The sequence below is a fragment of the Triticum dicoccoides genome, chromosome 5A (genome assembly GCF_002162155.2).
Source record: "Triticum dicoccoides isolate Atlit2015 ecotype Zavitan chromosome 5A, WEW_v2.0, whole genome shotgun sequence".
Classification (NCBI taxonomy): Eukaryota; Viridiplantae; Streptophyta; class Magnoliopsida; order Poales; family Poaceae; genus Triticum; species Triticum dicoccoides.
The window spans coordinates 605,012,010-605,022,895 of record NC_041388.1 but is presented as its reverse complement, the minus strand read 5'-3'; the positions used below and the strand labels follow the sequence as shown (position 1 = coordinate 605,022,895).

The following is a 10,886-nucleotide window of genomic DNA, read 5'->3' as shown; positions in this document are numbered from 1 at the left end:
AACCATAGTTTAAACTTTAGCATGATCCTTTATTCTAACAGGGAAAGGTGGTTTCTCAAAATAAGAAGTGGGAACAACAGGATCATTATAAGTGATAGTATTTTCTTCATCTTTAATAGGTGCAACAACTTTTACTTCAATGGGAGGATTATATTTAAGCCACTTCTCCTTAGGGAGATCAACATGAGTAGCAAAGGATTCACAGAAAGAAGCTACTATCTGAGAGTCAAGTCCATATTTAGTGCTAAATTCACGGAAAGCATCGGTATTCATAAAAGATTTAACACAATCAAAATTAGGTGTTATACCTGACTCCTTACCTTCGTCGAGGTCCCAATCTTCAGAGTTTCATTTAATTCTTTCCAATAAATCCCATTTGAATTCAATAGTCTTCATCATAAAAGATCCAGTACAAGAAGTATCGAGCATGGAACGATTACTGAGAGAAAGCCGAGCATAAATTTTTTGAATAATCATTTCTTTTGAGAGATCATGATTGGGGCATGAATATAACATTGACTTAAGCTTCCCCCGAGCTTGAGCGACGCTTTCTCCTTCGCGAGGCCAAAAATTATATATATAATTACGATCACGATGAACAAGAGGCATAGGATAAAACTTCTGATGAAATTCCAATTTCAATCAGTTGTAGTTCCATGATCCCATATCATCACATAGACTAAACCATGTCAATGCCTCTCCCTTCAAAGATAAAGGGAAGACCTTCTTCCTGATAACATCCTCGGGCATACCTGCAAGCTTAAATAATCCACAAACTTCATCCACATTGATTAGGTGCAAATCGGGATGTAATGTTCCATCTCCTGTAAAATGATTAGCTAGCAGTTTCTCAATCATACCCGAAGGAATTTCAAAGTAAACATTTTCAGTAGGTTCATTAGGTTGAGGAGCAACTCTTTGCTCTATTGGTCGGGGTGAAGATACACTGAACAAGCCCCTCAAAGGATTATGTTCCATAGTAACAAGTGACAGTAAATTTCAGCACACTATATAATTTTTTCCTTACTAAATTCCACCTACCAAAAGCGCTTCACTCCCCGGCAACGGCGCCAGAAAAGAGTCTTGATGACCCACAAGTGTAGGGGATCTATCGTAGCCTTTTCGATAAGTAAGAGTGTCAAACCCAACGAGGAGCGGAAGGAAATGATAAGCAGTTTTCAGTAAGGTATTCTCTGCAAGCACTGAAATTATAAGTAACAGATAGTAAGGTATTCTCTGTAACAGATAGTAAGGTATTCTCTGTAATGAGTAGCAAGTAATAAAAATAAATAAGGTGCAGCAAGATGGCCCAATCCTTTTTGTAGCAGAGGACAAGCCTGGACAAATTCTTATATAAAGTAAAGCGCTCCCGAGGACACATGGGAATTATCGTCAAGCTAGTTTTCATCACGTTCATATGATTCATGTTCGGTACTTTGATAATTTGATATGTAGATGGACCGGTGCTTGGGTACTTTCCTTCCTTGGACAAGCATCCCACTTATGATTAACCCCTATTGCAAGCATCCGCAACTACAACAGAAGTATTAAGGTAAACCTAACCATAGCATGAAACATATGGATCCAAATCAGCCCCTTACGAAGCAACGCATAAACTAGGGTTTAAGCTTCTGTCACTCTAGCAACCCATCATCTACTTATTACTTCCCAATGCCTTTCCCTAGGCCCAAACAATGGTGAAGTGTCATGTAGTCGACGTTCACATGACACCACTAGAGGACAGACAACATACATCTCATCAAAATATCGAACGAATACCAAATTCACATGACTACTTATAGCAAGACTTCTCCCATGTCCTCAGGAACAAACGGAACTACTCACAAAGCATATTCATATTCATAATCAGAGGGGTATTAATATGCATAATGGATCTGAACATATGATTTTCCACCAAGTAAACCAACTAGCATCAACTACAAGGAGTCATCAACACTACTAGCAACCCACAAGTACCAATCTGAGGCTTTGGGACAAAGATTGGATACAAGAGATGAACTAGGGTTTGAGATGAGATGGTGCTGGTGAAGATGTTGATGGAGATTGACCCCCTCCCAATGAAAGGATCGTTGGTGATGACGATTGTGATGATTTCCCCCTCCCGGAGGGAAGTTTCCCCGGCAGAACAGCTCCGTCGGAGCCCTAGATTGGTTTCGCCAAGGTTCTGCCTCGTGGCGGCAGAGTTTCTTCCCGAAAGCTTGCTTAATATTTTTTTTCTCCGACGAAAGACTCCATATAGCCAAAGATGGGCATCAGAGGGCTGCCAGGGGGCCCACGGGGCAGGGGGCGCGCCCAGGGGGGTAGGGCGCGCCCCCCACCCTTGTGGACGATGGGTGGCCCCCCTGTGGTACTTCTTTGGCCCAATATTTTTTATATATTCTGAAACGTGCTCCCGTGAAGTTTTAGGACTTTTGGAGTTGTGCAGAATAGGTCTATAAAATTTGCTCCTTTTCTAGCCCAGAATTCCAGCTACCGGCATTCCCCCTCTTTATGCAAACATTGTAAAATAAGAGAGAATAGGCATAAGTATTGTGACATAATGTGTAATAACAGTGCATAATGCAATAAATATCGATATAAAAGCATGATGCAAAATGGATGTATCAATAGGTTAGTCCCAAAACTGATGAAAAGTTGTTATAAAATGATTGTAAAACATCCAAGATCGATAATATAATAGCATGGAACAAGCAAAAATTATAGATACGTTGGAGACGTATCAGCATCCCCAAACTTAATTCCTACTCGTCCTCGAGTAGGTAAATGATAAAAATAGAATTTTTGATGTGGAATGTTGCCTAACATGTTCATCACATTTTTTTGTAGCATGGACATTTGGACTTTTTATATGGTTCAAAGCAACAGTCTAGTTTTGACATGAAGATTTCAATGCTCAAGCATATCAACCAGTAATCATGTCTTTCAAAATATCAACACTAAAGAAATTTATCCCTAGCCCATCATGCTCAATCATTGATCCATTCACGAAACACACTGGAATATTAACTACATCCAATGCTCAAGTATGTTCATAGTGCTCCCTAGTTGGTGCTTCATAAGAGAAGATGAAGACTCAAATAAAAATTGCATAAAAGTAAATCGATTGGCCTTTAGCAGAGGGAAGCAGAGATTTGTAGAGGTGCCAGAACTCAAAGCTTAAATTGAGAGATAATTTTTTTTGAGAGGCATACTTTTCCCGTCAACGAAAACGACCGAGTAATTCCCAACACTTTTCATGCTAGATATATCATAAGCGGTTCCCAAACATAAAATAAATTTTATTTATTTTTTCACCATACTTTCACATTCCATGGCTAGCCGTATTCACAGGTACCGACCATACCAACACTTTCCAAAGAATTTATTATTTGACAACATAAAGTAAATTTCTTTTTCATTTAGGGACTGGGCATCTGTATTACCGTCGTACTCTCGTGCAATGACACATGAATAAGCACTCATCTTGAGAATAACACATCTAGCATGGAAAATATTGGCCACCCCCTGTCGCTTCATGAGTGGTACGAGCACACAAAAAGGAAAGAGAGCTGCTATACGTACGATCAAATTATGTATGATCTGTGTACGACAGGACTCATCTGGTGTGGTGGGAGAAGACCTCAGGAAACGGGCCTATCTCTTGTCGTACAAATCGTATGACAATTGATCGTACGTGAGACAGTTTCGAAAAGGAAATTCATTTTGAAAATTAGAGATGGCACATACAAATTTACTTAGAACGGCATGAAAATACCGTATATAGGTAGGTATAGTGGACTCATATGGAAAAACTGGGTTTAAGGATTTTGGGTGCACAAGTGTTATTTCTACTTAGTACAAATGAAGGCTAGCAAATATATTTAGAAGTATCCAACCAAAAAATTGAAAATTCACATAAACGAGCATTAAGCATAACTAACATCGAATAATGCACCACAAGTAGGATATAATTTTATTGCATAACTATTGATTTCCGTAATTGCATAAAGAATCACAAACCTTAACACCAATATTCTTACTAAAGCATAATTACTTAGCAACATGACTCACATATTACTATCATCATATCTCAAAACTAAAAAAATCAAGTTTATTTTGTCCAATGATCTTCATGTATTTTTTTACTATATCCCTTTTGAATATCTATCACTTTGAGACTAATTTCATAGGTTGCAATTACTTTTAATAAGCTCAAACGAATTTAAGTGAAGAGCATGAGCATAAAAAAATTCATCTCTCAAAATAATATAAGTGAAACATGAGAGAATTTCTTCAAAAAAATTACTAACTCTCAAATAAATCTAAGTGAAGCATGAGAGTATTTCTTCAAAAATATTAAAGCACACCGTGCTCAAAAGGATATAAGTGAAGCACTAGAGCAATTTCATAGCTCAAAAAATTTAAGTGAAGCACATAGAGCAATTCTATCAAATCATAGCATAATTTTGGCTTTCTCAAATAGGTGTGTCCAACAAGAATAATTGTGACAAACTAAAAAGCAAAATAAGTAAAGACTCATATAATACAAAACGCTCCAAGCAAAACAAGCAAAGACTCATCGTTGCCGGCGAGCGTTGTCATCTGCTGCTCCCGCGTTGTCATCAAACCCTAGGTCTCGATGCGTCGGGGGAGAGCAGGTCGAGGTGGAGGTGGGACATGAGGGAGAAATGCAAGGGTCGGGATGAGAGGCGGATTAAGTATCTTCTCCAGCCCCCTGTCGCCATTACTCACCTCGGGTTTCGCGACGTGCCCACCCGCCTACGGAGGCGACGCCACTCTGGCTAGGGGAATTTAACCACCTGCCCAGCCCTGAACCCCTCATCATCGCGCCAACCTCGTGTATCCACCGCCCGATCGTCGGCGTCGTACAAAATCAGGCGTCCTCCTCGCCACAGAAGGGAGCCCGGCCGGAATTCTAGGAGGGAGGCGTCTAGATCCGACACGAAGTCGCACCACAGTCATCCTCCTCCTGCTCGACTAGTGAACCTATAAACCCCATGCCTCCTCTATAGCTATGCTCGCGTAAATAAGCCGTTGTGTACGTGATTGCCCAAATTGCCATTGCATGCCACCAAAGTCTTGAATTGTGTTCCTCTTCAATTCCGGGGCATGGGTCTGGCGGCGTTGCAACATATCGTAGGCTCATAACGATTGATTGATGACATGTCGTATGGTTGCATGGTCACCACACGTTTGACGTTGTGCTCTCACGCTAGCTCCATAGAACCTGCGCCTTTATAAACCTCGATCACGTCGAAGATCGACCGAGCCCCTCTTCCGTCCATTCATACTTATCCGTTCCAAAGTTCAAGGGGCCGCCGGAGTTCACGGCACACGTGCACTCTCCGGCCGCGGTGGACAAAGCCATCTGTCCCTGCTGTTACGAACAAGCCGATCTGCTTCCAAGAAGAAACGAAAACAGAGGTACTAACAGCAACACACATTCTCACTCTACGCTTATTCTCTAGTATCTCACACTACCACTGGTCTGATCACCGCGCTGCCAGACCAGACAAATGAGTAGCTAGGAGTGAGTGACGAACTCCGCGACGGTGGCCATATGCGCGGCGGCCTTGGGCGACTGGAGGTTGTTGAGGAAGTAGCAGTGCGCCTCGCCGGGCGTCTCGTACAGCCGCGCCTGCCCGCCCCAGCCGCTGCCCCGGAGCGCGTCCACGTACGCGCCCTGCCACGGCCCCAGCCGGTCCTGCCCCGACCTGGTCACCAGCACGCGCGCGGCGCCGAGCCGCCGCCACGCGTCCGCCGGCAGCGCCATCGGGTCCACGTACGGGTGCTCCGTCCCGTACCGCCCCGCGCAGATGAACCCCCACGCCCGCTCCGCCCACGGGCTCGCGTGCCCGCCCAGGAAGTACGGGTCCAGCAGCGCCACGCCCTTGATCCGCCCTCTGCCGTCGTCCTGCTGCCCCGCGCGCATTGCCAGGTTGTGCGCGATGTTGCCGCCGGCGCTGTCCCCGCCCACGAACAGCCGGGACATGTCGCCGTGCTTGTGGAGCCAGGACGGGCCGTAGCCGGAGCCGTTGCGGGCGTTGGAGAGCACCCACTGGAGCGCCGTCCACGAGTCGTCGTAGGCGGCCGGGAGCGTGTGCTCCGGCGCCAGGCGGTAGTTCACCGACACCGCGATGACGCCCGCCCTGGCCGCCAGCGCGTTGAGGTAGTTGTGGTACACGGGGCCGAAGGCCGACTCGACGACGAACGCGCCGCCGTGGAAGTAGAGGAGCACGGGTAGCCTGCCGCGGCGGCTGCTCGGGCGGTAGAGCCTGACGGCGAGGCCCGTGCCCTGATCGACGACGACGTCGGTGGAGGCGACGCCGGTGCGCGCGTCCACGGACGGCGGCACCACGCTGGTGCCCATCAGCCGCTGCACCCGCCCGCTCTCGTACTGGATGAGGAAGGGCGTGAAGTCGAACTTGACCGCGTCGCCGTTGCCGCGGCCGCGCAATGCCGAGACCCCCTCCCCGAGAGCCGAGCAGAGCGCGAGGAGGAGGGAGATGAGCAGAGCTCGCGCGGCCATGCTAGAGCACGGAGCGCGGAGGGAGGGGGGACAGTGCGCGCGGCCGCGAGTGACCCGCACTGTGCCGCGGTACTCCCGGTGCGGTGTGAGTGCAGTGGCCCGGGGCGCGCACGCACGCACGCTCATATATATACATGCACGCACGCACGCACGCACGCACGCACCGGTCGACGCGGCGGGCACGGTGGGAGCGCGCACCGGGTGGTCGATGGTGCGCGAGCTCCTTGTGCGGGAAGCGACGGATGGCGTGCGTGGCTCGGGTCAATGCGGAGCATGCGCTGGGTGGCGTTCCCTCCCGTAGTGGGGCGGCACGGCACACCGCGCGCTAGCCATTACTAGTGGTGGCCCGTAACCATCCGGCCGGCGCCTAGTGCTTAAGTGCGCGGACCTATCCATCCATCCATCCTCCCCGTCGACCGTCACTCACGCCCAGCCATCGTCGTAACCGGCGCGTGGTTAATCAAGGCGGGCGCCAGTTATTTATGTTACTATAGACCGACAAACGGCCGTCGGTACTACGTAGCCAGGAGGGTTTCGGACGTTGTTCATCAATCAGACGTACGTTTCGTCACGGGCGTAGCCCATTAATGCCAACTGTTGGTATGGTGGGAGGGTTTTGGAGCACGTAGTACAGTAGTACGTACGTGTGGACGGGCGCTGGGCGCTCCAGTTGGCTTGTGCGGACGGAGATCGGCCGGTGTAGACCCAGCGTGTCACTTTGGTGCCTTGTGGGTCGTGGCTTGTGACCCTGGGCGAAGGCGAAGCTACTTTCCATGGCCACTTTGCATTGCGTCCTCCCGTCGTGCGGGCGTCGGTCTGCAGATGGCGGGACGCGCTTACTGCGCCGTGGCTGGCGGCCTGGCGTTTTACTTACTAATTGCGCCGTTGCACGAGGCTGTCTCCTCTGCATTAGTGTGGCATGCATTTACTAGCGAAACTCCGAAAGCCATCGATGGCCTGGGCCGGCGCCATGTGTGCACCGGCGTGCGTGAGCTCACTCTCTCCTTTTGCTGCAATGTGTCTGGCCGTTGGAGGCTTGGAATGGTAAATGCATGCAGGGCGGAGCAGAGGAGGCTAGCGTGAAGGCGCTACGGGTCTCTGGCCAGCTGGCGTGCATGTGGGCATGAATTGTATCGGTCTCAGGCGGTTCGGCGCAGCGTGGCGACGAGCTCAACGGCCGCGCCACGCCATGGCGGTACGCTTGTATGATTCGCTCGGGTCCGGGTTGATGGGAGGGGGTTTCCCTTCTCGTGATCAAGGGACGGGATTGGATTTGCTTGTGAGCGACCGCAACGTGCCCGGAGTGTGTGCGTTCCAGGCTCTCGGTGTCACGGGCATGGATTGAACCGTGGAATCGTACTATCGTGGTGCAGAAGATGTTCACTTTTGGGAACCGAGAGAATGCAGCACGTAATAAACTGGGCGTGCTGGGAAGGGACGAGGGATGGACACCATATTTTGCCGAATTCGTCTGGTCCCGTCTCAAGGCCTGCCATCACAATCATCAAATTCAAAATTATAGTATACACATGTAATTGTTCCAATCCCCTAAAAAAATCAATTGTTCCAGCAAAAAATTATACAAGTAACTTTTTTCTCATAAAATATAAATAAAGTGCAACAAACAGCAAATTTAGCGTAGCTCCGCCCATTAATCGGTTCGGTGTGAATAATACAAAAAACAAAATACTCCATATCCCTAATTATAAGTATTATTAGAATCATTTTTAGGAGCATTAAAATCATTTTAATTATCGTATATTTCATTACAACTCCTATTTTAGGTGTTTCGGGATTTTGATCTAGGCCATGGGGTTCGGCTGTATAAACCTAGCTTACGTCGTTCCGCTCGTGTGAAAAAACAAATAGGGCTATTTGTTTTCCTTTTGTTGCTTCTTTTTCTTATTATGCAATATATTTTTGTCACCCCACGTTTTTTGTGTTTCGTTCAACGATTTTATAGATTTTGTTCTAAGTGGCTAACCATTTTGTTTCATATAAACAAAATTACTTTCTGTCACAATTCAATGCCATAAATAATGTTTTTGAATATCTAAAAATACATCCTCTTCAAATATAGGAGCATTTTTTGTACATGTGCATTTTATTTGCAGTACAAAATTTTACATGTAAAACTGATATAGAAGATTATTTCAAAATAATATAAATCTTGAGATTATTACAAAGGAAAAAGGAGGAACATGTACCCCTCCGTCCTTGAAAGAGTGTACTTTCAACTTTGTTGGAAAGTCAAACTTTTTTATGTTTGCTCGTACTTATATAATAATAGACCAACATCTATGCCATCAAATTAGTAGTATTAGATTCATGATAAAATATATTTTTGTCCTATATCTATTTGATTTCATAAGCATATTTTTGCACGAACTCGGTCAAATTTTGAGATAGTTTGACCCTCCAACAAAGTTAGAAATACACTCTTTCAAGGAGGAAGGGAATATATGTTAGTAGGTTGTGCTAGGGGGCGGCCCATTGTTTTTTCCTTTAAGCGTTTCCCCGGTAGTTGTCGCTTAAGGATGCATATAGGGAGTGCGGCTAAACTTCGCTCGCAGCGAGAGCAACCGTGCATTCGCCTCAACCGACCCAACGCTAGGAGGCACACTGCCTTTCTTTTTCTTTTTCTTTTTATTTTATTATTAACATTTCTGGAATGGGAAATAATATATTTAATATTTTAAAGGCGTTCATCGCGCATTCATAAAATTCTTCGTATAGTCTTAAAAGAATGTCCGCACAACTTCAAAAATAAATGTTGATAACATTTAGAAAAAAGTTCTTGACATCCCAAAAAGAATGTTCACATACTTAGAAAAAAATTATGACATTTGCCAGGTGGCCAGGACGTGGGCACCAAAATTATGCTTATTGGCATTTTAATTCTGAAAAAAAATCAAACCAAGCCTGAAAATCATAAAACTTAGCATGCTATCATGATATGAATCCTAGTGGATGTAATACTAAAAAATTGTTAGTGTTTCACAAAAGTTGCCACATAGACTGCTTGAATAAAACCATCTCCGAGTAAGAAACTAGGCTCCGAGAAGCAATATACCATGCTTGCATGCGAAGAAACTGTTGTTTCCTCGGTTCACCTTGAAACTAGGCTTCAAGTGGGAATAACCCAAGTTTGGATGTGAAGCGGACGCTGCTTTGCCGATTGGTTTTAAACTTTTTTGCGCAATCATCACACACTATCATTTGTATTATATCAAAATTTAGCATTTTTGGGGTCCGTTTGCTATATAAAAATCATAAAATGCATTTGTAGGCATTTAAAGATATAACTCGAGTATGAACTAAAGTACATGACATAATCGCTAGAAATGGGGCTGAAAAATCTTATTGGTGGTCTTTGGTTTATGGTTAATCCTTATATAAGGAAAGAAAATTAGTCCCAGGCACACAGTGGCCTCGGGCACCAACATGATACTTATTGTCATTTTAATTCTACAAATTTTAAACGAAGCCCGAAAATCGTAAAACCTAGCATGGTGTCATGATATGAACCCTAGCGGTTGTAATACAAATGTGTTAGTGTTTCACACAAAAATCATGTAGATTGCTTACAAACAAAATCATCTCCGAGTAAGAAAGGTTTCGAGAATGAACTGACCAGGTTTGCATGCGGAAGCGAGCGTTATTTGCTCGGTTGGCCTTGAAACTGTTTCCACATTCAACATATACCATTACATGTGACATGTCAAAATTTAGTATTTATTGGGTATATTGTCTATATTTAAGTTGTTACTAGCAAAAGACCCGTGTGTTGCAACAGAAGAAAAAAATACCACATGCTCTTAATTTATAGAAAATGGTCTATAATCCAACAATTTGTAGCTACTGCCCAAACAAAAAAGGTCTTAGCCTACAAAAGCATAGTTGAAGATTCCACGGGTATTCTATTTCAACAGGGCTTGCATATTGATTTAATTCGTATAAAAACGGGCAAGTGATCATGCATTCATGTTATGTGTGAAATGGAGTATTGTTACGGGCCGGTAAGGAAAACGACAAAAACAGACGATGACAATTAGCACACTACGGAGACGTGTCCATAAAGGGCGGTTTTCAGTTTAAGCATCACCAACTTAGGGTAACTCTTGAACAATTTTTCACATCCATATTTCTTAAATACATGAAGAGTTGTTAAAAAGATATAGGATTTTTCAAGCATAAAGAGAGGTCTTTTTTGTCCGGAAAAGAACATTTTTGTATGGTCTCCTGTGGACGCTATAAAGAGAGACCTGCGTCCATATTTCATCACTATTTCTTGCATACATGTCATAGTTATTGGTCCCTGTTTCATAATTATTTA

The 10,886-nt window shown here is 45.0% G+C and overlaps 1 protein-coding gene across 1 annotated transcript; it reads right to left on the bottom strand.

Annotated features, from left to right (window-relative positions):
• Nucleotides 1-5,097: 5,097 nt before the first annotated feature.
• On the bottom strand, nt 5,098-6,646 carry LOC119303309 (probable carboxylesterase 2). The gene has a single exon (XM_037580427.1). The coding sequence runs from the start codon at nt 6,548-6,550 to the stop codon at nt 5,546-5,548; it is 1,005 nt and encodes a 334-aa protein (XP_037436324.1). The 5' UTR covers nt 6,551-6,646; the 3' UTR covers nt 5,098-5,545.
• Nucleotides 6,647-10,886: the final 4,240 nt, after the last annotated feature.

What these genes read in the sequence shown, in the direction of transcription:
- LOC119303309 (XM_037580427.1), bottom strand. Translation starts at nt 6,550, where the DNA reads ATGGCCGCGCGAGCTCTGCTCATCTCCCTCCTCCTCGCGCTCTGCTCG.